The sequence below is a fragment of the Bemisia tabaci genome, chromosome 6, assembly GCF_918797505.1.
Source record: "Bemisia tabaci chromosome 6, PGI_BMITA_v3".
NCBI lineage: Eukaryota > Metazoa > Arthropoda > Insecta > Hemiptera > Aleyrodidae > Bemisia > Bemisia tabaci.
Genome location: NC_092798.1, coordinates 38,884,006 through 38,911,323, shown reverse-complemented (window position 1 = coordinate 38,911,323; position 27,318 = coordinate 38,884,006). Strand labels below are relative to the sequence as shown.

General features: G+C 42.0%; 2 protein-coding genes across 5 annotated transcripts in view; one reads left to right on the top strand and one right to left on the bottom strand.

The window, feature by feature from the left end:
- The window catches only part of Sema1a (semaphorin 1a), a 583,530-nt gene that overhangs the window by 172,661 nt on the left and 383,551 nt on the right, over positions 1 to 27,318 (top strand). The window lies entirely within an intron of this gene.
- Positions 10,335 to 15,910, bottom strand: LOC109036940 (uncharacterized). Of its 2 annotated transcripts, none has more exons than XM_019051367.2 (3): positions 15,751 to 15,910; positions 13,442 to 13,827; positions 10,335 to 11,597 (listed from the first exon to the last, which is right to left on the bottom strand). In XM_019051367.2, exons 2-3 carry the CDS (start codon positions 13,815 to 13,817, stop codon positions 11,206 to 11,208), a joined length of 768 nt encoding a protein of 255 aa, XP_018906912.2. In that variant the 5' UTR covers positions 13,818 to 13,827; positions 15,751 to 15,910; the 3' UTR covers positions 10,335 to 11,205. The 2 variants fall into 2 exon arrangements, with proteins under 2 accessions (XP_018906912.2, XP_018906913.2); XM_019051368.2 differs by lacking the exon at positions 15,751 to 15,910 and adding an exon at positions 15,393 to 15,590.

Genomic DNA, 27,318 nt, shown 5'->3' with positions numbered 1-27,318 from the left:
CCCTGCTTTTGACGAGTTCCCCGCCGAGCCCTTATCCGCCCCCTCGCTCCCCCTTCCCCCTCTCCTCCCCCCTCGCGACCGTCTCCCGTTTGCATCGCGAGTACGGCCACGTATTGCTGCCACGTGTGCGCCCGGGAAATTATTATCGTGGGGGAGGAATTTTCCGTTTTTCTCGTGTTTTCCGTTGAGCTGTACTTTTTATCGTACCAGGAACAGTTAATTACGCATTTTTATCAGTCATACTACTAGTAGGAACCTTTAATTCGCAAAATTCATAAAATTGCGCCTTTTTTATGGTTTTGAGTATTTCGGATTACAGGCAAAATTTGAGAAAATAAGGAATTCAACTTAATGGGAATACCATGAAAACACACAGGAATGAATCCCAAGGTCCCAGAATCTGGGTACTTTGTAGTAATGATTGGCCGAAGTCTAAATTCTTGATTTTTGAAATGGTTTTATTGCTTACTTGTGCGTTTTGGATCCTCATCAGTCGCAGGGGTAGTTCCAAAGAAATCACTTTGAAAACACATAATCTTTTAAGAAAACTTTAAGCCCTGTTAAATTAAAAATTATTCAGTAACATCAAGGATAATTTACAGCTGTCTGATCGGTTTGTTTTGCTCATTCAATGCAATTTTGCCTCGTATCCAAACCCAAGGAAAATTCAGAAGTGTCACGTAAAAATCACAGGAAATTTGGAAGGTGGATATTTTAGAGCCCTAGCTGTTATTGACAGCGAATCAGTCGCGAACGTCAACATAGCATGTTTTGATGGTTGGCTCTTCATATGGCAAATAAATGATTTACGAAGAAAGAGAAATAGAGAGGGGGAGGGGAGGGAAAAAGAGAGAGAAAAAGAAATCCCTCCATCAAAATTATCTGATTTCTTAGTAGAAACCGATCATTACGAATTTCCGGGAAGTCAGCCGTCTTTTGGTAAATAAAATTTGCTGCCACCTTTTTCGTTTGGAGGCTTTCCAGTGTTGTCGAGTTTAGACTTTGTCCGGAGGTGGCTACCGCCACCCATGATATGTTCCCAATAGATTTGCGAAGTATTCCCCCTCCAAAATTATTAATTGAATCAGTGAGAACGAAAACACACCAACTCGGAAAAATGAAAATAATTAAGACACACACAAAACTGCACAGTAGGTGAAGAAGTTAGTCTAAAAAAAATATTTTTGCTGCCGAAAGACTAGTACTTTGGCCACTTAAAACACGCTAAATTCAATGATCTTTATGTAAATTAACAGTCTTTAATGGAAATTGAGTATTTTCGAGTTACCGAGCTACCGAGTTAGTGTGATTTCGTTCTCACTGATTAAATTACAGAAAAAGTCTGGTAACTCTACCATATTTCTCATACTTTTTCATTTCTCCCTGCTTTTTTTTTTTTTTTTTTTTTTTTTTTCGTGTTTTGATAATGTAACAGAGAAAGGCAACCTCGCCCACTCCTGCCGCGGAGTTACTTGGCGCTCATGTCCGCGTGCACGTCAGATAAAACGCCTTGTCAGAGGTTGAGTTATGCAACCCGGAGTGGTCATTTAACGGTACGTGTCCTGCCAGTCGCATACTCAAAATTCCAGTCAAGTGCATCATTTGTCTTCTTTTTTCTTCCGCCCCCATTGAATTTAATTGTTGGAGCAAATGCGAGTGCATTTCTGCGTGCGAGCCCCGGCCCCCGGCCCGCGAGGATTCATTTTGTGACCACATGAATCTTCATTGTTCCCCGGTTCTGTGTGCGTTTCAATGGAACCCCCCCCCCCTCCTCCTCCCCCCCTCCAACGTGGGAAGGAACGCGGAAAATGTTTTCGCGTTCGCGAATAACTCTTTCCGAAACTGAACTCAGCGACTCCTCGGCCTGTCGCCAGGGAGTGAACAATGATTGTGCCTACAGTTTATTTGGAAGAGCCCACAATAATTGAATCAGTGAGAACGAAAACACACCAACTCAGTAACTCGAAAATTCTCAATTTTCATTCAAGATAGTTAATTTTCATAACGGTCATTGAAGTTGGCGCATCTGTTTTAACTTGGATTTTTAAAGTGTTCTTAAGTACTCGAATTTCGGCACCAAAAATCTTTTTCTGAGACCAACTTCTTTACTTACTGTGCAGTTGTGTGTGTGTCTTGATTATTTTAATTTTTTTGAGTTCATGTGTTTTCGTTCTCACTGATTCAATTTGGAACAAATTTATCAGGAAGAAACCAACTAATAATCTGGGGAAATATTATCAGGAGAACTCTGGAAAAAGGGGGGATCGAAAGGAAACTTTAGACTTCCGTGTTGTAACACAAGGGTTCAGAAAGTTCTCAGCCTGCCTATTTTCATAACGCCTTCTTCCTCAGAAATTTCAAAAATATGACTTTTACGGCTCTGTGAGTCGCGATATTGCAAAAAACACATGATTTCTACTGAGACTCTACAAAATGCACGCGAGTTTCACCGCAACTTTGAAATAGAACCCGGAACGTTGCCGGTTTTCCCATTTTAAAACAACGTTTTCAAGGTTTTTTTTATTTTCTCAAGCGACTGATTGTGACCCACCCGGTCTTGTGTTCGAGAATTTTTTGCACCCCTAAATTACAAACCGGAAATTTCGAAAGTGACAAAGAACCAAAGATACTTTTGCCTTTAAAATTTTTTGAAAGGAAGTTTTTCCCCAAGTAAATTTAACTAGACCTCGAGGAAAATTCCACGGCTTTTCGAACGGAAATATCGTGTATTTTCGGTGAAATATCAAGGAAAATCAGGATTTCTCGAACTGGTATTTCATCCGTCAACTTTTCTTACAACTTATTTCATAATACCTAAAAAAAATTACGCCTTCACGTTCAGCGACGAAATCAAATGAAAAGTTGTTAATAATTTAATACAGGGAAGTTTGATCCGACGAAAATAATTAATATTACAGGATTAAGATTCTCCTCGAAGTAGTTACTTCGCCGCCACAACTTTTGCCTTCTTTCGACGCAATCATAACAGAGGCAACGGAGGGGGTCAGGGGACTTTCCCCCGCGGAATACAACTCCTGAGTCACTGCAGAGACAGAGATCAAGGGGGAAAACGTATTTCGAAAAGAAGTTTATTTGTAAACCAAACAAACAAAATTAAGAGGAGGGAAATAAAAACTCCTACTTTAATTAACTTTTTTTCCTTTTTCGCTTCCTCCCTCTTTTCCCACGTTCGACTTTTCTTGAAGCTGATAAAGCCGACGGGTTTTGAATATTATGATCATGTCCAAAAGTTACGTCACAATAATTCAGAATCGACCGAATTTTTTAAGTCACCAAGCAGTTTGGCCGATTTTTTTTTTTATTCCAAAAAGTAAGCGAGTTTTCCTCATGCTGGTGAAGAAGTTCAAGAAAAAGTTGACGAATTTCATTTCTCTAATAACGCAGTTTCTCCATTATAGCGACGATTTTTGCAAGGTGGCAATAATGGGTTCGGTCCATTTCAATGTAAGTGAAACGATCGATTCTTGGTGAGGAAGCCTGCTAAATTAAGGATCGATCCATATGAGGGGTTACATAGAGGAATAACAGTTTTCCTAAGTTACAAAAATCACCTGTGTCCATCGCATTATTGGTCAAAAACTCATTAACATTCGATAACGATGGGAGGCAATGTCTGCAAGTCCGGAATTTCCGGAAAGTCCGAAAATAGTACTGATTTTTTTTAGCGTGATCCGGAAGTACTGAAAAAGTGCGGAAATTCCGTAAGAAGGTCCGGAATTTTTTTCATTTTTCCGTCATTTCTGTCGCAATTTGAGCGAGAAATTCAAATTGTTGAAATTTTTCGAATCTCGTCAATTGCAGATACTGAAAAAGTACTGAACTTTTCTTTTGAGGAGGTACTGAATTTCGTGGGGATGTACAGAAAAAGTACTATAAAAGCACTGATTTTTGGCGAGCCTGTTTTAGTAGACACCCTGACTCAATTTAAATGAGCGTCTATGAGTCTGTCTAGCTTCAAGGGTCCTCAAAAGGCGAGCCTTGCAGCTTTTCGAAGCGTGCCGCGATAGGGGGTGCGACGATGTTAATGAAAAGTGACGTCACCGATTTTTTTCGCACCCCCCGCGTTCCACCACCTCGCTCCCGCCGATCACTAGCAGCGCACGCATTGTGCGAGGTGAAGATAGCTCTTGACAGCCCCGGAATAATTCCGTGCGTTGATGAAGGGGTTTTCGGGCGAGGGGGCCGCCAGGAATCAAGAAATCGTTCAAGCGTCTAATCCTGAATGCGTTTTCTTTCTTGGCCCCATCCCTGTTTAAAGGAGGGTCCGTGATACAAGCCGCCGTTTCGGGGAGCGTTTCTTCATCAGCCCTTTGATTCTTGAATCGATATCGAAAGACATAGGTCGATAGATAACACTCCTTAGGTATGGATTTATCGAATGAGGCGATTCGATAATATTAGTGCAGGATCGACCCTCGGTTTTGCGCGGAGAATATTAGAGTCACCATGCGAACTCATTAAAGTCGACCGATTCGGTTAATAGGCCCAGCAGTGTTCAAGAAATGGGTTTCCCACCGACAAGGATGCCCTCAGAAAAGTTCAGCTCCCGCAACACTATATCACCATATGGGGGGGATGCATCTATGTGAAAATCAGTATGGAGTGCATTTCACTTTGGAGCATATTCCCTGTCCCCCCGAAGGAGACTAGATTTTGGAGCGATGTCTGCACCGCAAGAGCGGGATTTACTGTGTGAAACAGTCGATTTTGCTCTGTGAGTGTAATTTGCTCTTCGCAAAAAAATTGATTTTGCTCTGTGAGCATAAAAGTGTTTCTTTTCCCCAAGGAGCGTTGATTTTGGTTTGTAAGAGTATAGTTTACGACTCCGCATAATAAGTAGATTTCGCTCCGCACTACTATCACCTGGTTCCTCTAGGGGCAAAATGAACCGCGTTAGGCAGGAAGGAACCGAGCCACATCGGCTATCGCTAAATTTAATTTGGAATTTACATTTTTTCACAAAATTTGTGCAAATTTTGGTGAATTTTCCGCATATTACGAAGCAAATTCCTTAAAACTTTCAACGGAATTCGCACAAACGTTTTTTGTAAAAAATTGAATTGCCGAGTTCATTTTGGCAATATCCGATGTGGCTCGGTTCCTTTCTGCTATACGCGGTCCAATTAGGGTCCAGTGTGAGGTGTTCTCCAGGTTTCACTCAAAACTTTTCAACAGTGTACTCTAGAGTACCTGTATAGGGAGAGTACCGACAGATCGGTTCATGGAGGGCCTAGGGCCCAAAAGTGCAGCCACCCTTCTAACCAACATCTAACGCACAAAATTTCACTGCCAGTCTGCAGATTCCAATTCTAACCAAGATGGCCAAGAATGTACAGAAATGAGCGTTCTTCCGCGAAATTGAGTAAATTAATGCAAAAACTGAGTCAAACACGTGCTTAATAAAGGACGGTTCGTAACAATAGTATCAGTAAATCGCTCTGGATAATTGAAATTCATAGGTTGGCTGCCCTTTTGGGCCCTAACTTTATTCGCGGAGGCATCGGTGAAGGCCTGATGGACTTTCGGAGTTTCAGATCGGTCGCTACTCTCCCTATACAGGTACACTAGTGTACTCACCCTGTACAGGAATCCTACTGAAAGCTAGAGTCTCTTTATACTGAGAGTCAAGACAATGTGAATCCAATTTCTGATCGGTTCCCGTATTTTAGACCTCGACAGTGTCATGAACGGGAATAAAGATTACATTTTCACCGATCGCAAAGATTATAATCCAGAATGGACCGGGGAATAACGGGCTTGACAAGGAACAAACAGAATGAAAGAAGGTAGTAGTAGTAAAATAATTTTATTTTAAAGCGGTGCTAAACGGAGAAAGGAATTTGAGAATGAGCCGATCAAAGATTACAAAAAACTGTTAATTTGTGTAATTTTTATTCCCGTTTGTGACTTAATGAGGGGGGGGAGGGGTTGTCTTGACCCTCAGTATAAAGAGACTCTACTGAAAACTAGTTGGGGCAGAAATGGCGAAAGCTGGCAAGGAGGCGTCGACACTGCGGCGAATCCTAACCCAATCTCTCCTCATCACTCCGGACGGTGAAAAGTCTTATCGGATTAGCTTTTCCAAGTGCCAGCATTTATTAATTTTATTCTCGTCCCTTGATATGATACGCGATCCCGGGTCCCGGGGAGGCCGGAAGGGGTGAAACCGGGGGTGGGGGGGTGGGGGGTTGAAATTGAGAAGGGGCCCGACGCGACGCGCTGGCCGAACGCCCTAATTGATTACATTGCGCCAGGGAGGGAGACGGATACTTTTTTCGTGTTTTCCAATCTGTCGGAATGATCGCGCCTCGGCTACAGTCTTCCTCCCGAGTGAAGGTTAATTAGTTTCTTGAGCGTCCGCGACGTAGCACGACGCCAGGGAAACTGAACCACATTTTGCAACAAGGAACCACTATTCCTGGCTCATTTTATAAACAGCATATGTGCCATTGGTTACCCTATGCGGAGAGGTACTTTTACGGAAGAGGCAGAGATAGTGGTTCCTTATTGCAAGTGGACCGCGCTTAACAGAAAGGAACCAAGCCACATCAGCTATTGCAACATTTAACCGGGAAAGTCAATTTTTTACGAGAGAACGTATGAGCGGATTCCTTTGAAAACTTTAAGGAATTTGCTTCGCACTATGGAGAAAATTCACTGTTTGCACGAAAATCCGCCCAACCGTTTTCATGTAAAAAATTAATAAGCCCAATCAAATTTGGCAATGGCTGATGTGGCTTGGCTCCTTTCTGTTTAACGCGGTTCAAGTAGTCCAAGGATGAGTTCGACCGAGAAGTAGAATTTCCTTGAATAAATATACAAAATTGTTGTTTCCTGCACAGAAGGAGGTAGCAACATCTTTTTGCTGCAACATTTCACTGGGAAAAAAAGTTTCTTGGATCTAGAATTCAGAATCCCAGACTCTTAAAAAATTTGACAAGAAAAAATACTCTCGATTTAATCGGATTTTTTCTTGAATCGAGAGCCAGGCTTCTTAGTTTAAGCGGATTTCCTTTTGATTCAAGCAAAAATCCGATCGAATCAAGGGTATGTATTCATGTCAAATTTTATAAGAGTCTGGAATCTAGATCCAAGAGACGTTTTTTTAGTGTTCTCCTCGCAAATTGAATTCTTACTGAGAGGAATTGAATTTTAACCTAACCTAACCCTTACTTTTATCCTTCGGTGTAATAGTGGTCCATAGTGTTTTTCGTCAAATCCTAAGTATTTTATACATTATTATATTAAAGTGATGGTATCTCCAAAATTGTCAACGTGTGCGCTCTGATACATCTCCCCTCTCAGTCAAAACGGAAACTTTCTCCTCTATTATCACCCTTTTGGCGTTCCTCCAAGAAAAGAGGGGAAGGGCTTTTTGCCGATTGATACTTTCCCTGCGAAATGTACGCACTTAACTTTTTGGCACTTTTTCCCGTCAATTTTAAGTGTGAGGCGCAATTCAATTCTAACGGGACGAAATTGAAAAGTTTTCCAATTGATAATGTAAGTGCCAATAATCCAGCAAAAAGGAAAAGTCCGATCTTTCGTGTAGAATGCTGGTTTCCCCAAATTTCCGGGGAAAGAATTTTCCGTCATGACCATTTCCTATTACCCAGGTTTTACAGTCCTGCGGACACTATTGTCTCTTTCCGAAAATAGTATTCGAATCCTGCTCGGGGTACTCGCACACGTTCTCTTATAAGTGCCGTAAAATTTTTGGAAAAACACAGTTTCCTTCCCTTGACTCACCTTCACAGGTTTCTGCGTATCTGCTTAAGACTTTTTGCCCTCGACGCAAAACTTCATTTCACTATCATAATTTAAACCCTCTCCCGCGATCATCAACTTTTTACTAGAATTTTCTGAAATTTCTAGGTATATATCTTTTCCTTCACTTGTCTAGAGCAGGGTGTTTACAAGTCCGGAATTTCTGGAAAGTCCGCAAATAGTACTGATTTTTTAAGGGCGGTCCGGAAGTACGGAAAAAGTGCTGAAATTCCGCAAGAAGGTACGGTATTGTTGTCATTTTTGTCGCAATTTAAGCGAGACATTCAAATTTTTGAAATGTTTCGAATTTCGTCGAATGGAGGTTCTGAAAACGTACTGAATTTTCCTATTGAAGAGGTACAAAATTTCTAGAGAATGTACTGAAAAAGTACTGTAAAAGCACTGATTTTTGGCCGATGTGTTTTAGTAGATAACCTGGACACCTTCTCAGGTTTTTACGCAAAATTCTAGTTCGTTTTTTCGCCCTCGACACATACGTATAACATCATTCCGCCTTCATAATTCAAACCATCCCTCCGCGAAATAAAGGCCCTTGACTAAACCGCGTGGCATTCAGATTGAATATTAGTTACGTGATAGTGCTTCCATAATGGGCGCACGATGTCGGTCGTACAACGGTGCTAATCAAGGTAGTGAGATCGAGGAATCCAGCGGTTCGATTCTCGAATCTTTATCGAATCAAATCGATAGATACATCCCTATCTCAGCAATGCTATCTATCGATACGGATCCGACGATCCCAACTCAGACGGCGGTCACGGCCGCGCGGCCGCCGCCCACATCAAACGACGCTGATTAGCAATTGTAATGGCCGCCTTTGTGCTGACCACGACGCGCACGGCGGCACCGCAGCGGAAATATCGTCCGCGGGGTTGCAGGCTCAGGTCCCGGCGCGGACCCTGGAGGTGCCGATAAGCTAGGCCCGTAAACTTGGGGCTTTACAGCCGCCCGGATTCTTGTTTGCCCACGCGATTAACCTTGGTGCCTGGGATCGCCCGTGTAAATCCCTTTTCTTGCGAGGATTATGGCCGGAAACTCCACGCAGCTTTGGATGGTCTTGGGGGTGTCTGGATTTTGGAGATATGTGACGGTTCGGGAGGAGGGATCTAAGTCCGCGAAAATTCAGAGTTAATTTAGTAGGATGGAATATTATAAAGTGCTTTACACTCTACACACTTTGTGGGATGGAAAAAGTCAGTCATGTAGGTTGAAATGAATTGGGCTGACGCGTGGTTTCCCATTGACATGTCAACGCTGCTGAAGTGGAGTTGGGTATCTGTTAATTGTAGGACGTTGATGTGATACCCAGAAAATTTAGCAGCCTTAACAGCACAGTAACCAATGTGGTTTCCCCTTGATATGTCAACGTAGCTGAAATGGAGTTGGGCATATTTTAATTGTGGGACATTGATGTAATCCCCACTGGAAAAAAAAAAAAAAACACTTTGGGTCTAGAGTCTAGACTCTTAAAAACATCGAAAAGAAAAAATACTCTTGATTCAATCGGATTTTTGCTTAAATCAAGAACCAAGCCTCTTAATTTGAGCGGATTTCCTTTTGATTTAAGCAAAAATCTGATTGAATTCTGAGTATTTCATCTTGCCAATGTTTTCAAGAGTCTGTACTCTAGATCCAATTTGGTTTTTTTCCAATGATCAGGAAATTTAGCAGCCTTAACAACACAGTAACCAATAAAATACCTTTTTTTTCATTCTGTAAAAGGTGCTGTTCATAAATTATGTAACGATTTCGGAAGCAAAATTAAAGGTCTGTAAAAACTGCGCGCAACAGAGGGACTTGAATCAAACCCAACATTACATAATACTAAAAGATATAAAAATTGTATCTGAAGCCCAGAATTTATGTGGACAGAAATTTGCTCAAAAGCTTCTTTCAAAGTTTTCAATGTTCCCATCAAAGCAAATGCTTATCAGTAGTTACGTTAAGTAGATTCACTTGTTCAAATACAAGCCCCTCACCATTACTCCTCTTTTTCTTGACTACATCACTGCCTACAGCCTCGCCCGCCGACCCTGAAAACGCGAGGCGTGGGCGAAATTTACATTTTTTCGCGACCGCAAGCGAACCAGACGAAGCGCTGAACCCGGAATCTTAGGGATGAGAAGCCTCAAATGAGGGAGACGGCGGAAAGTTGCGGAGGGACGAAGGGTGTTCAGCGGTGCAGTGTTTAACATAAATTAAATCATACCCATATCGCCATGATTATTCCCCTCGCTTCTCTTATTTTCACCCCTGATACATCGCGCGCAAATGAGGGCGAGTGCGTAAATAAATTGAAGAAAACAAGCCGTCGGCACGATCTCCTGCCTCGCTGCCAGATCTCCGAGAATCTCCACCATTTTCCTTGGTATTTTTTCTGATAGGCCTCTCTTTTTAATCGTGGATAGTTGGATGCAGGCCTCTCTTTTAAATCGTGGATAGTTGGATGCACCATGGAGAATCTGCGCTATCGCTTCATGGAAAATTAGCTAAAATCAACTTTACGACGGAATAAGAAAACTGCATTTTCAACCATGATTTTAATTTATTTATTTCTTTTTATAAAGAAGGGCTTCTTTTTCAAAGTTTAATTTTTATGTAACTGGTAAATTTTTCATTTTGTTTTTTTTCCCATGCGCTTAAAACTTGAGATGATAAGCCTGATCTAATAACATTTATGCCACTCGAATGCGCAGTGTTTCTCGAAAGGGAACCAAGTGGTATCAGCTATTGCCTTTTTTCATTTTACGGTTTGATCCTTGGCAAGAAAAAGGAACACCTGCCCGTTTGAAAGTCAAAGGAATTTACTCTACGGCATAACGCAAATTCTCTGAAATTCTCAAGAGAATCCATATAATCGCACTTTCGTACATTGAAAAAAAAGTATCACAATCCCAACTATACTCCTGGCTGATTTTGGCGTCAGATATAAGAGTAGTTGATCTAGCCAGAGGTATGGTCGAACCACCCACACTTTTGGCAAAACTCAACCGTACATTTGACTGGCGTAACTACACGGAAAAAAATAAATTGCTGATTCAACAATTCAATTGCTAAAAACAGTGAGTGCAATGTTTCAACGTAGATTTTACAACCAAAAAATGCTACTCTAACCACATTGTAAACTAATTTAACCACGGGGGTGGTTAAAGCAGCATTTTTTGGTTGTAAAATCTACATTTAAACATTGCACTCACTGTTTTTAGCAATTGAATTGTTGAATCAGCAATTTAATTTTTTTCCGTGTACTTTTTGGCGTCAAAACCATCCAGAAGTATAGTTGGTATTGTGATTTTTTTTCCCATGATGAAAGTAAGCCGCATAATACTAGGCAGCTGTTGATATCACCTGTTTCCCTTTCCAGATATGGCCCAAATTTTAGTCAGACATCGAGAATCATGGCAGAACGGATTGCCGCTGGCTGAGGGCGACCTGATTTTCCATGATGTCTCTCATAGCTCTCTTGTTGGCGATCACGATTTTCGTCTTCAACTTAGAGCACCGAAGTTCCTCCTCAGCAATCGCAAGGCGGACCACTGCCTCCTCTCTTCTCAAATCGGCCTCTTCCATTTTATGCTCGGCCTCCAGCCTGTTACTACTGGCCGCTTCGAACCTCTCCCTGGCCTCCTCTCTTCTGAAATCGGCCTCCTGACTTCTTAAGTTGAACAAAATTTCGCCTCTCTTCGAAGGAGTGTCGGTATTCATTTCGCTTCGCCTTCCCGCCGGTTGTGCATCATCGAATTTTCTCACCCTTTTTGCGACTGGCTCCTCTGGTTGCATCGTGGAACCTGAAAAGTTCGGAGTTTACATCACACTGGGAAAAAAAAACACATTGGATCTAGAGTCCAGACCCTTAAAAACATCGACAAGAAAAAATACTCTTGATTCAATCGGATTTTTGCTTAAATCAAGAACCAAGCCTCTTAATTTGAGCGGATTTCCTTTTGATTTAAGCAAAAATCTTATTGAATCAAGAGTATTTTTCTTGTCAATGTTTTCAAGAGTCTGGACTCTAGATCCAATGTGTTTTTTTTCCAGTGCAGGACCCCGAAGTTAAAAGGTACCTAACTCACATTTTTGAAAAAAAGAGATGGTGGCGTTTTGGAAATCTCCAATAACGGTTCCGTGTGTGTAGACAATTTGTTAGCCTTATCTTACGGCCGTATTGATGTTCGAAATTTCAAATTACTATGTACATCGGAATCAATTCGGTCGACACGGTTTTTCCCTTATACCTCGGAACCAAAATGGAATCAGGTACCTTTTGACTCTGGAGTACTGATGTTTGAAAAAAATAGAAATAAAAAAAATATTATTCACAATAAATGTTAATAGACATCAAATAATCGAATCAATGTAATCGAGCGAGGCAGGAGGTAAAGTCGGAGGCAGTGGCTGGTTTTGAAAGTTGGCAATGCTGGTTTTCTTCCATTTAAATGTATGTAAAACAATCGAATCTTATTGAGGCAGCTTGCCTCTCCTGAAATCGATATTTTGAATGGATTCAAATTGAGGAGAAACAGTGTTGCCAACATGCAAAAACGCCATTGCTCGGATGTCAATCCGATTTTTCGCCTAATGATGGTTGACGAGGAATTTCTTGAGCAAAACGTCAAATGATGGCTGATGAATGTCGGAGTGAGCACTTTGCTTGGCGAGTTTCTGCAAATTATGCAGGTTCGGATTGCTAAATTAATATGCGGCTCCTCTGACGTAAGAGCTTATCTCTATTTCCACATGAGCCCCGAAAAGCATAGAGTAATACGAAGAACAGGGCTCTCGTAGCAAGTGAGATACGCCCTTATGTCAGAGGAGTGCGTGACATTGCATCCACCTGCGATGCATCCACCCCTATGTAACTTCCTAATCTAAACTAATCTAACCTAATCTGACCTGACCTAACCTAACCTAACCTAACCCAACGGCTGGGTGGATGCATCGCAGGTGGATGCAACGTCCTGAGCCCAAGGAGGAGGATCGACGAATTGCTCAACTTGTTGGATGTTGGTCATCAGTCACTAGAGTACCCTTATAGACAGAGTATGGCCATTTCTGTTCTGGTTTTTCATTGGTCGCGTGAAAATAGGCTGACACGATGTTCTTAGGGCCGTAAATAAACAAACAAGATGGCTGTTATCAGCAAGCAAGATTGAGGTTATGCACATCTTACATCCTCCTGTGATAAAGGTGAAAGGCGATGTAACGATGTTTTCATGTGTTTTTCGTGTGTTATTCGTAGATATGCTAGTTTAAATTGTTACTGCCGCATAATTGAATTTGTTGTCAAATTTAGCTTCTTATCGATGTTACGGTTAGCCGCCATTTTGTTTGTTTATTTACGGCCCTCATGAAGCCTAAAAACTCGTCGACCAATCAAAAAGCGGAACAGTTTTCCTGTAGTAAAAAGATACGAATGTCCATACTCTATCTATAAAGGTACTCTATCAGTCACCAGCCGTTAGGTTAGGGAAGGTTAGGTTAGATAAGGGTGGATGCATCGCAGGGGGATGCAAAGTCGCGTACCCAATCTGAGCGTCGACCTCCGAAAATAACCTTCACACAGTAGGGAAAGTATCAATGGGGGGGGGGGGGGGAAGTGTCTCTAAAATATACGAATTGTAATCGGAATTACCTTCGTCCATTGCCAGTGCTACTTGTTCATCCGTGTCATCATCAACATGCACAATATTCGGGCTCCTCAGCTCCTCAGTAACGTTGATGAGGTCTCCGTCATCGGAGGCTTGGACCGCGGGTGTTGAAATGTTACTGTCCGTCTCTTGGAAGTCGTCGTCTGAAATATACGTCAATACTTTAAGCTCAGGTTCACGGACAGACGCTGCTGTTTTGCGGAGTCTTGCTCCTGAAGTATTTCTACCGATAGAGGTCACGTTCCCTGATGAACTTTTATTAAGTCCTGTCCCTGAAATTTTGGCAAGTCCGACTCCAGAGCCACCACGAGGAAGTCTGGTATCTCTCAGCGGATTTCTTTTCCTCTGCTTCGTGTTCATGAGTGAAGCGCTAAAATGAAGATAACCGGAATCAGGTTGAATCAAATTTCAACTACGTTTATCACTTTTTTCAAAAGGATAGTTTTATTAAGGTGATTCGATGGACGCCATATTTTGTGTCAGAGCGGCATGCGATATATCGCATCAATTGGTTCAATTTTTTTAGATACTCGTCATTTTTCTCCAATTTTGAGATCGCAATTCAGTTGTCAGGAGACTTAAGCACTCACTTACCAATTTTAACAAGGAAATTCAACGTAATAAAGGCGTGGTTTTTTAGGAGAGAAAATATCGCATTCGAGTGCAGTTTCGATATCAGTATCGAATGCGATGTTTTCTCTCTAAAAAACCACGCCTTTATTACGTTGAATTTCTTTGTTAAAATTGGGAAGTGAGTGCTTTAGTCTCCTGGCAACAGAATTGCGATCTCAAAATTGGAGAAAAATGACGAGTAGCTGAAAAAATGGAACCAATTGATGCGATACATCGCATGCCCTTTTGACACAAAATAAGGCGTCCATCGAATCACCTTAATTAAAACCATGAACTTTAGGGCTATGAAAGCATTGGATCAGGTGATTTCCCCGATTGATAAGCAATACGATCTGAAGTTTCCCTAAAGCAAACTATAATTTTTATAAAAAGATAATTCAACGGCTGTTTTGCGGAGTTTTTTGGGCACTTCAATGAGACTTTAAGTTGCATTACTCCTCGTGTTTGGTTTTGTTCGATTCAACTCCCAAGTTTAACCATTCGCATCAACCGCAGCAGCAACATTTTTTAAACTTTTTTTATTTCCCAAGATGTACTTGTAAGTTTATCAAACACTATGGATCGCAGCTTCCGTACATTACAACTTAAACGGTAAACTGTCAGTAAAAATGGTTTGCAAAGTTTCGTGTTAATTGTTTTGAAAACGATGTTTAAGTAAAAAACTTTCATTTTAACAAACATCCGGTTTTTTTGTTGTATCTTGCTTATATTGTTTTTTTAAAGAGACCATTAAAACAAAATCATCTTTCATTAAATATATAACGTTAGAAGCTGTTCTCATGCTAAGAAAAGAGCTGAATTAGCTCTCATGGCTGAAATGACCGTCGTCCTTTCCCTTTTGATTTTTAGAGTGTAGAACTTAATTCACTGACAGGAACCTTGCGAACTCAGATGCCCCTACTTTAATGAAGAATTCTCCCATTGTATCCGACAACCAGATCCCTTGTTTCCCGCACTCTTGGTTTCTTTTTCTCGACAGCAGCAAAAAATCGACGTCCGAAGTGCAAAAATACGCGCCTCCATTGCGGCGTTTCAAAATTTCCCCTCCTTTTTAAAATTATCCCGAAAGAAACATGCCAACTTTAAAGCTTGTTTTTCGTACAGGATATTCTGTCCAGAGAGAGGAAAATCAGGGAAATATTAAAAAAATTACGTTGATTAGTTTCTCAAAGAAAAATTAAAGCATGACAGGAAAACGTCGCAAAAGTAGGTACGTGGTTTCATACTTGAGCCATCAGTATTGATGACGATCGATAATTAAGGGGAACTTGTTTCATGAAGTTCAGAAAAAGTTGTAAATACCTCAGTTAGGTTGATTTCTGACGCTGAGGCAACCTCATTCTCGAGGTACACCTAGGTATCACATTTTTAGACCCACACACAACTATTAACGATTAATTTTGACATTCATCGTTTTTTTGATCAATTGCAGTGGATTGAAACCAATGTTTTTTTAATTTAAGGCTATGTACGATCAAAACGTAAACAAAAAGCTCGTGTAGAAACTATGGTTACATCCTCACTTCTGCGAATCTTGATAATGTCATGCTGTAGGAGGAGAGGGGCATTTTTAGATGGATTTTTGTAGGTTGGACGCCGGTCAAGAAAAAATATGATTCAAAAGCATATTTGCTACTCTTTTTAATCACTGGAAACATACCTGTAACGACGTGAACATCTTTTTAATGATGCAGATTGTTAGATTAACAATTTGTAATTGGGCGGGTTTTCTTTTTTCTTTTTTTCTTTTCTCCAAGCAGCAATAACAAATAATAACACGAACAGCAACATTGCAATTAAGTTGCTGCTAGGCTACTGCTACCAATCGAAGCTAAACTAATTTCCGGAGACTTGGAAAAGAATCAATGTTAGGATGAGGAACATTGAAAGTATTTTGTAATGGTGCACACAAAGATCGGCAAAAATTAAGAACCTCAAGAACGTCAAATAGGAGACATTTGGTTTTGTATTAAATACTAATATACGCAAAAGGAGCGACAAAATCAGGAAATTTTTTTTAATAAAAAATCAATGAATTCAGACAAAAAAAAACTGAGTTTTTATTTATTGAAAACTTCCTTTAAGAGTATTTTTGCGCAGAAAAATCAACCTAGTATGAACGGGTATTTGGGTGGCGACTGTCATGAAAGACTAGGAAAATGTATGAACGGATCCAGTGTCGGCAGTAACTATTTTTCACGTGCAACTATTTTCCAATCACTTTCTTATTTTTAAATAGAAGATCCGGCACATCATTTCACTTTATTGTTAATCGGTGAGTTTCCCGAAAAATGATAGAAAAATAAACAAGTAAAGAAATGAAAAAAAAAATTAAAAATAAATAAATAAATAAAACCCAACTCAGAGCAGTCAAGGAGTTTAATCCAATTTTTTTTCCGGACTCTTCGTGGATGCTCTCAGTAATAGAATCATGCAGGCTTCGTAACGTAAATGAAAAAATTAGGATTGCCATGTAAGAATCCAATTTTCTCGACACATGCTCACAGACTTCTGAATATGTTTCACCGATCAGGCGAGTACGTGTTCAGCTTTAAACGTGCCCAAGTCCAACTTTTAGTTTGACTGTCGTAGGTTTTGCAGAAGCTAACGTAATTTTTCAAGCGTATTTTATGGTCCAAGCCGTAATTTTTCAGGCACGTTTACGACCACACAGATAACTCAATTCGTCGCTTTCCTGACGTAAGGGCGTAACTACACCCGACGATGAGCTCTGTTGTCCATAAAACTCAATACTTCACCGGGCTCATCTCAAATTTTAGTTACGCCCTTCTGTCAGCCAAGCAACGAACTCCCTCGCAGAAGTGGAAGGAGGAAGCAGCCACATCCACATCAGGTCGTTAGTCTTCCGCGCTTTCCGAAAAAACCACTCATCCACATAGTAGTATCTCTCGCAAGTCGGTAATACTGTTTCCTCCCATTTAAATCCTCTATAAGCAATCGATTCTCGGTAGAGCACCCGCTTCGATAAATCGATCGTTTCACATACGTTTAAATGGGCATTACCCAACGTTAACAACTTTCGAGAATCTTCATAGATTGAAGTAACGCGGTTTTTGCATGGCAGGATAGTTTTTCTGTTCTTCCGCGGTGAGCATTCTGTCCGCCCACCGGTAAGAGTGACCGGTAAATAATTTGGAAGGACTTTAATTTTTTCCGAGAGGTGCCCGAGAAAAAATGTTTTTCCCGAGTCGGTTCGATTCCGGAAACAGCAGTAACTCCATCCTGCTATGAACGATAATGCGTGTATGAACACGTGCTAACCGGGGTCCACGTTCGAGCGGTTTCCTGTTTTTTCCTGTAACCACTTTCGTTCGGTTTCGCCCCACTAGGGAAAAGAACAGTAACTCCCCATCGGTATTTGCCTCGAAGTCAGTGGCGTGACGTGCTTTGCGATGTATCGATTGATGTGTCATTTAAACTTACGGAAAACGATCGATAAACAGGGTGTTCGCAGCGAACACCTTAATAATCGATTCTTTACCCCAGGTTTAAACGGCATATTAATCGATACATCGCAATTCACGCCACGCCACTACTCGAAGTGTATATAAGCACAGCCCAATCACGGTCTACGCCCGAATGGAGTTACTGCCGTCGACGAGTTTCTCGGTCGCCATGAATATTTATCCCGTAAGTTTCACTCATTTTCGAAGGCCGACGACGGTTCCCGATTCGCTTTCCCCGTTTTTCGTTATGTTTCCTCCTTTTTCGAAATGAGTAGTTCGTCTTCCTTTTATTCCCTGTCCCTGTTTCCTTTCCTTTTCGCCGAGTCCCCGTTCCTGAGTGCAGTCATTCGATACGGTTCCGACGTCAGTCGCGCGGGGGTTTGTCGTTGCCAACTTTGCGGTGTGAAAATCCCTGACATTAAAGGATGTGTCCCATGAAGGAGGGTATTTTGGCCCTAGCTTTGGTCGAAAATTGAAACAGCTAAGAATAGTGTCTGCATGTATGGTCAAATCGACTCTTAATCATCTACCCCGTTAGAATTTGTCCTTATTTGAGGTGCTTTTGAAAGGTTGTTCCCTGATTTACCAGCGCAAAGTAGTGAAGTTTTGCAGTTTTCTCGAATGATTGCTCATTTTCGGTCCGAAATCAGATTGTTTTTGTATGAGCACATGCGACTACCACTTTCGCCTTTAAATATGTTGTAATGGGTGCGTACTAAAGATTAACATATTCAAATATGGAAGTAATAGTCGCTTGTGCTTATACATAAACAATCTAATTTAGGACCGAAAATGAGCAAATATTCGAGAAAACTGCAAAACTTCACCTCCACCATCAGGCATAAACCTTTCAAAAACACCTCAAGTAAGGACAAGTTCTCACAGAGTAGGTGATTAAGAGTCGATTTGACCATACACGGCATTATTCTAAGCTGTTTCAATTTTCGACCAAAGTTAGGGCCAAAATACCCTCCTTAATGGGACACATCCTCTCTGGTGCTCTTTAGCTTAAGGGTTAGTCCTTGGTAGTAGGTATAAGGGCGTAACTACACATTGAGATGAGCCCGGAAAAGGATTGAACTGTATGGAGGACAGGGTTCATTCCCGAATGTACTTACGCCCTTATGTCAGGTAGGCGACGAAACGACAATATTTCGACTCGTAGAAACCACGTCTTACATGGAACGACCTAGCCAGGCATGACGGCATCAACGCACGACGTCTGTGTGGACGCTATGCAAACAACATGGCATAAACTTCGATCGCAGCGTTGCCGGTTCAACCCCGAAACCCGACCATTCCAAATTTCAACCCCAAAAAAGGAATCGACCGAATCGGCAATGGGGGCCGGGCATTGTGCTCAAGGATGCAGCCAGGAGGAAGAAATGCAAAGTAATTTTATTACCTTGGGATTTTCTCCCGAAAGGTCACCGACCCTCATCGATTCGCCGGGCGCCCGGGACGTCGAAAAAAAGCGTGTTTTCTCCCCGTTGTTCGCAAGATTAACTTTATTTTATCGCGCCGGGGTGGTGCGTCCTCCAAGACGTCTCCGTTTCTCGCGCCGCACGGTGGACCGAGCCAATCGGACAGGTCGGACTTGAAATTTATGACTTAAATTGCAAATTTTGATGTGTATTTCGTCATATTTTAACAGGGTCGCCACAGTCAGGGAATATCGGGGAAACCGGGAAATTTCAGGTAATTTTAAAGTTAAGGAAAACCTAGGAATGTCAGGGAAAATGACGAAAATGTCAGGAAAGTAACAAAGATGTCCGGGAAAAGTTAATATGTCACGTTATTTGTTTTTAGAATGGGTGTGACGCTTCGAACGAAAAATTTTGCCTGAAACTATTTCTAATTATGTCTTTTTAAAGCCCGTGTCCCACGATCAAATGAACCTATCAAATACTCATCAAATGCAGGCGACAGGTCTTCGCGCAAGTCCGCTATCAAATGTTAGCGGGCCGTCAAATGTTGATGAACCCGCCATCTTGCAATTGATGAGTTCATTTGATCGTGGGACGAGGACTTTCCCATCCGGCATATTTCTTCAATTGTTAGGGATTTTGACCAAAATTTGTCAGGGAAAACCGGGAAATTTCAGGGAATTTCATTTTCTAGATTCGGCGGCAACCCTGTTTAAATTTCAAGGAGTGTTCTTAGAAGAAAATTTCACGAGGAAACCAATGGAACCACTTGTAGAGCCTTAAAGTTTCGTATAAACGGAGTTATAAGCGTTTAAAGTTTCCACATTTTGTCCGACCTCTCCTATTGACTCGATCCGCACTGTGCGGCGGGGAGAAAAAATTGCTCCTCGTTCGTTCCGTTGGCCGGCTCCACCGATACGTCGAGCAACCTGCGAAATAAGCGGGATCGCGAGGGATGCAATCATTGAATGCGCCGCTGTTGGAAATTTACTCGATAGTTGGATTTATATTTGAACTTATTTATGCTAAAAGTAACTATATGCATAGGGATTGCATGTAACATAGTTCCTTTTAACATAAACACGTCCATTTGGAGCACTGGAGATACAAGCTTTGGCCGCGGCTTGAGGACTAGGTTTCTTGGAGGTATTGATTTACATTCTGTAAGGATGCTACCATTCTCGGAGGGGTGGGGTGGTGTTGTGCACGAACGGACTGGTAATTTGGCGGATTTAACCCGAAGCAGCCTAACCACATTTCTTTTTTCCTATTTTTCATTATGCGTGCTGTGACAACAATGATATGCTGCAAATGTTGAGATAAATGCATGTTTCAATACTAGGAATAATTTATTTACCATCGTATGATGCACATTCTTACAAGGAATAGAGAATATGCAGGTGTCTTAAATTTTGTGAATTTCATCTTTAAAATAATACCACTAGGAAAACTGAGCACGAGGGTATCCTTGGTTTCTACATTGAACAATTACTGGAGGAAATATGACAAAATAACCTAATCTGTTAAAATAAATGTGTTAAAATGGAAGATGCCACCAGGTATGTCATAAGGTGGCACATTTTCTCACATTTAAATACATTTTTCTCCAATTTCCTTTGTCAAAAAAAAATCATGAAAAATATTGCAAACTCAGCTCATTAAGCACTCTCAGATGAAACAATCAAATTTTTGTGTGCAAATTTTCCATTCTTTTTTTTTACACGAGCATAGAATTATTTTGTCCAAAATTACAGCCAAGGAATTCGAGAATTTAGATTATTTTCCCTAGTAATTTAAATGGTTACGACACATCAAGATTATAGTCAAACTTGAACGTAGTGCTTAAGTGTGATTAATGTCGCACTATGAGAATTCCTTGAAAGTACTTGATTTTGGTTCTGAAAAGCCGTCATAAGCTCTCGTTCAACTCCAACGTACGTGCTCATTTTTTTGTCACAGAAGATAGCAACGTCGTTTATTAACGACGCTAACATCAACCCGAAAAAGTTATCGGAGCTTAAAACGAGATGTCCGTATGCCGTCGCGTTCGCAGTCTGCAGACGGAGCAATCTGACCGTGCCATAATTCAAATCGGTGCCCGGTTCAGCCCACGAATCGCATCGCGCACCGGTCATCATTCCCGTCAATCGACCGGACATCCAGACGGGAATAACGACACCAGAAGACGGGGACGGGAACGCTGAAAAATCATCAGCGCCGAGCGTCGCACAGTAGATCGAGTCAATAGAAGAGGTCGGACAAAATTTGAAAACTTCAAACGTTCATAACTCCGTTATACAAAACTTTAAGATTCTGAAAGTGGTCTCATGGGTTTCCTCGTAAAATTTCAAAAACCACTCTTTGAAATTCAAAATGTGACCAAATCAACATCCAGAGTTGCCACAGTCAGGGAATACTGAGAAAACCGGGAAATGTCAGGGAATTTTAAAAAGTCAGGGAAAACCGGGAAATGTCAGGGAAAAGTCAGAAAAAATTTGTTAAATCACCTTTTTTTGCTTTCTAGCATGGATTTGAGGTTTCGAACAACAAATTTTGCCTGAAAACTACTTTTAATTATGTCTTCTAAACCACCTGTCATATCTTCAATTGTCAGGGATTTTCACCAAAATGTGTCATGGAAATCAGGGAAATGTCAGGGAACTTCATTTTCTAAATTCTGAGGCAACTCTGAACATCCAAATTTGCAGTTTTAGTAAAAAATTTCGTGTCCGACCTCTCTAATTGACTCGATCCACCGTGCGCCGGGCGACGAGGGGAGGGGGGTTATTTTCTCGGATTATGGAAATGTGGATAAGTCCGTGTTAATCCTCGTCTCATGTTCCGCGGAGAAATGTGTGTCATTACGTCTCTCGTCGGTGTCCCCACCCCCCCCCCCCGCCTCCCACCCTCACCCACCCCCTCTCGCATTGTGACTGTCGTTCAGCGATCAACCCCCGTTTCGCACTCGGCGACGACGAATAAATAGCAGTTGCCTTTGTTGCCGTCGGTGTTGGGGGTTAGGGGTGGGGGTGGTAGAGGGGGGAGGGGTCCCGAAATTGCGCCCGGATCGTCATCGGGGTACGGCGACGGGGTTTCTTTCCAATTTCCTGGAGCCGCGGCGCCCCGAGCCGGGACGCAGGAAGCGCGGACCTTTTTCGCGCCCTTATCAGCCGTGGGCTTCTGGCGCGGAGTCGTTTCCGAACCCGGCGGATTGATTGGTCGGCTCCCGGCAGTGGCGTGGCGTGAATTGCGATGTATCGATTGTTATGCCATTTAAACCTATGGTAAAAGATCGATTATGAAGTTGTTCGCTGCGAACACCCTGTTTATCGATCCTTTTCCATAGGTTTAAATGGAATATCAATCGATTTATCGCAATTCACGCCACGCAGCTGGCTCCCGGTGAAGCGACTGCGCCTGTGTTGGGGTTCGTATCGATTCGCTTGGATTTTCCTCCGGGAAGTCGGGGATTTTTTTGAGGGGAGTAAGAGTTTTGATGCCGAGGTATGGAGCCGAACAAACTTTGGAAGGCAGAGAGAATATCATTAAAAAATGATAATATTTCGTCCCTAGATTGTAAATGAAATCGAGTTACATCTTACTATATTTTAATTTATTTGACTTTGAATGGCTCCAATTGACTCTGAAATGAGAGGGTGAGTGAGAAAAATTTCTGAACTTTCTGTGTCAATGAGAAACACTATCCTAGTAAGTTTTGATGATCAAGGTGGAAATTTCTCGGAAAGTCAGGGAAAACTTGAAAAAGTTGGGCACTCTTTCCCGACCCTGAAAAGTCGGAGAATTTTGCTGAGAAACCCTCGAGGGAAAATTTGAAAAGTTGGGCACTTTTTCCCAACCCTGAAAAGTCAGAGAATTTTGCTGTGAAACCCTCAAGGGAAAACTTGAAAAAGTTGGGCACTTTTTCCCGACCCCGAAAAGTCAGAGAATTTTGCTGTGAAACCCTCAAGGGAAAACTTGAAAAAGTTGGGCACTTTTTCCTGACCCTGAAAAGTCAGAGATGTATGCTGTGAAACCCTCAAATTGTTTCTCCAGCCAAGAAAGTGTATTTCTCCAATATCAAGAGACTTCATTCCTATATTTTGTCTCAGAAAAATATTTTTTCGGAAGAAATCGAGCCGAAAACACAAAAGATGCAAGACGCAGGAAAAATTTGGAAAATTTTACGTTCCAAAGCCTTTTTAAGTCAGGGAAACTCAGGGAATTTTGAACTGAAAGGAAAGTTATCGCCCATATGACGCTTTACCGGATCCGGATTACCCACTCCTCGTCTCCAGCCGAAAATTTCGACGCGACTCGGGAAGAGTCTCATCAAACTTGGCCCGGGCCAAAAAATAAAATAAAGCCTGGCAGTCGTCGGGGCTTATGCAATAGACGCTCGGCGCAGACTTCGATTTAAATATAAAACCGAGGTAAGCGGAGGTGGCGGGGGGGGGGGGGGGGGTCCTGGGAAGCAGACTGCTCGACTGCACCTGTAGCTCGGCGAGACTGCGAGGCGGCGGCGACCGGTGTGCAAATAAATCTTATTCAAACAACCTTTTTGAGGGGCGCCAATCCGAGGCCTCTGACCTTGGCCGCCGCCCCGTCGGTCCCTCGGCCCTTTTTACGGCCTCCGCCCCCGGAGGCCAGGTGTCGCCCTTTCCAGTCCTCAGCAAATACCAGATATCACGCCGCCCCGGCCGGCCGGCCTCCGCCGGTCACGAAGCGCGGATAAAATATTTCAGAGAGCCCGTTTTATGCAGCTTCTCGTCGCGTGAAAGTTACGTTTGCGGAACGCGGCTCGTGCTCTGCTGCACTCCGGAAAAGCGCCGTATGAGTCCCCAGGCGTTGCCAAATTTCCTTGTATAAAATACGGATTTTCAGGGAAACTTGGGTATATTTTGTCCTCGATTTTTCTGATCATTTCATTCCCAGTTTGATCTGCAGTATCTCAAAATTTCAGGGAAATATATTCATACATTTTCTTATATATTCGTACTTTTTCTTAAATATTCGTACTTTTTCGAGAGACATTCGGCAACGTTTGAAAGCTTTATACGGCATTTTGCTTTAGAATGTCTGTGCGTGTCTGTCAATTTGTTCATAATTCCTCCAATGCGAGTGATAGTTCCGCAGGATACCTAGAAACATTCCATATGTCATGGCCATATGGCCATATGTCCATATGGCCATATGTCAGCCAATCGGTGGATGCAACTTAATTAACTTCGGTGTAGCGTTGGGTTGTATCGGCGAATTTGAAGGTGAACTGGTAGCGATTTCGTTTCCAAGCGATGACGTGCTGTGCGCCGCTGCAACTGACACGCTTTATGTATCACCGTATTCTATACTTTGTGATGAGAAGTTTTAGTAGTTTAGGGATGGAAACTATGCTGCCTTGCTGAGGAAAAACGTCGTATAAACCTTTGGCTGCTACTTATTTTAACAACTGAATTCGCTGAATTTCCAACTGACACTCTGTATGTATCACCTACCATTTTACGTATTGCGCCACGATGTGGAGAATTTGTAGATTTAGCATGAAAACTATACTGCCTTGCTAAGCAAAACCGTCGTATGAACCTTTGGTTGTTACTTATTAATCATCGTATTCGCTGAATTAATAACGTTCAAAACAATTAAATTATTTCGCAATCTGGCAAGTGGTTGGTGCTTTGGTCAAAAGCTGGCGAACATATTGTTCAACTCTTGACGGCAATATAAGACCGGCGCACGGTGCCATCATTGGATGGGATTCAATGCAAGTCATGGTCCGGTGTTGCCTAACTTGAGAAAGTCATGTTACAGAGGGAAAACATTTTGGTTCGGCTGAGTGGAACTACCTGAATTATTCTCCGCTACGAAATTATCATTCATAGGAGATAATTCTGAACGTTCACCATTGCAGAAGGAACCGGTTGTCATAGAAAGAATTTCGCTGCGGTGAATATTCGAGGAACCTTCCTGTTGATCCAGACTCAAAATCTAGCGCATACGTTTACCTACACCACCTGCCCCGTATTATTAAATTTCACGCATCGGCGTCGAACGTAAGAACACGCTCATATTGTCGCTCCTCTGACGTAAGGGCGTATCTCGATTTCCCTTGGAGCCCTGTTCTCCATATAAATCCATGCTTTCTGAGGCTCATGTGCAAATCGAGATATGCCCTTACGTCAGAGGAGCGACGATATTTTCCCCACCGCCCACGTTTTCCGGCATCGAACGTCGATCTCACGACGCATCGTGTCCGAACGGCGGTGTTTTTCCGACGATCTGGCAACGTGGCCGGTCGTGGACGTGACGTTCATGCGTAATATCCTGTCACATCGTCAAAGTTTTCACCAACTTGTCTTATTATTGAATGTGTTCGGCTGCCACCTCTCCCGCCGAGATGAAGTATCACCCTTTTCGCTAAACTTAGCCGCTCTGACGTTCCTCTGGTTATCCGGTGTTACGTCAAACTTCCCGAGTAAGAACGCTGTCGCGGCCGCCGAGGGAGCGCCCGAGAAACTCGGTGGATTTCCGCACCGGTCCTTCTTAAAAGTTCGCGATTGTGGGCTTCGCCCACTTAAGTGTATGTGGAGCGATCGATATTTATCGAGGCAGGTCGCCTCATTTAGAATCGATTTTTTAAGAAAAAGTGTCGCAAACTCAGGATCCGTTCAAGTATTACGTAACGCATTTTCCCCGATTTTTGACCCCTCCCGCTTCTTACGCACCCGTGACGTAACCTTACACCCCCCTACTGCTCCGAAATTTCCGAAAAGTCCGGAAAAAGTACTAATCTTTTAACGGCGGTCCGGAAGTACTGAAAAAGTGCGGAAAATCCGCAAGAAGGTCCGGAATTGTTTTATTTTTGTCGCAATTTGAGCGAGAAATTCAAATTTTTAAAATTTTTCGGATTTCGTCCGTTGGAGGTACTGAAAAAGTACTGAATTTTTCCGTCGAGGAGGTGCTGAATTTCTCGGGAATACACTGAAAAAGTACTGTAAAAGTACTGATTTTTGGCTAGCCTGTATTAGTAGACATCCTGACTTTCAGGAGATCTCTATTCTTCTCTCGATTTCCATGTGAAAAATAATGTAGAATTGAGTAGTTGCACCATCGCAGCGGGAACACAGGTTTTCTAGTTACACCGATATCTTCGTATTTATCAAAAACACACGTTTCTCGACGGTGGAGGAAGAATCCTCGGCTTACGTATTGAGTTTTCCATGGAAAAAAAGAAGAGAGAGGCGGAGAACTAAGCTTGTTTGTTTCCGCGGACGCCCGAGAGAACAGATAAAATACACTTGAGATGAGGGTTTCTTCTTCAGCACACCTGTGCAACAGCAGGAGGCGATGCACAGTTGCTCCAAGCGCCACAAAACATGAAACTTCTTTATTTACTTTCATTTTTTATTGCTTCTCCGTTTGATACCCGCGTTTGCCCGTATATCTGGTGCAGATTTATTTCAAGTGTTTCAGTTTTACACACCCTTAATGAACTTTTCTTTTCGTGTGTTTCAGGTGAGTTGAAGCTACATCAACTGCCCGGTCATGAGCTTTGCCGTGAAAGCTAAGTCTATCGTGTTTCGATTTGTAATTTTGCATTTATTTTCGATGACTTCTAATCTGTATACGTAGTCACGCCTGTATTTCAAAGGGTGCCGCACCGGTGGTTTTGGTAATGGCTGAAAGGCTCACGTACGTCTAAAAGCTGAAAGGAGTTGACAGAGCGCCGAAGAAAACTGACTATAAACAATCTGTGTTATTATCAGCTCGCTTTTGCATCTATAATGCAAAGATTATGAACTTCGATTATATTCCTTCAAATGATCAAATGAGAAAATAAAGAAGCAAGGAACGAAAGAAAATACATTAATAAATAAATAAATAAATAACTAAATAAATAAATAAATAAATAAATAAATAAATAAATAAACATGCAGATTTAGCTCAAAAAATTAAAAAGCGTGCGGATGGCTAGATCTAAATTAGCTTAGAGTTCATTATCGATTTTGAAACTGGACGGGAAAATAAGAAATATACCTCGATTGCAAGTTTGGATAATGTTGGGGGCGGCACTATAGCGTTTTAGGCCACTTCCACTTCTTTTAGGTCACCTGGGATGTTTGAAATTTAAAGATTTGACAGAAAATTCAACCTTTACGGCCTAAAACAGCTCCTGGTACCAAGTTTCACAAACATTGATCGAACAGGAGCCGAGATAGCATTTTAGGTTAAATCCACCATCTTGGATTTTTTTTTAAAAAAATGGAGGTGGAATTCAAGTTTCCCGTCAAAAAGTGCCACCTGCCACCAAGTTTGACTAAAATCGATCAAACTGGATTA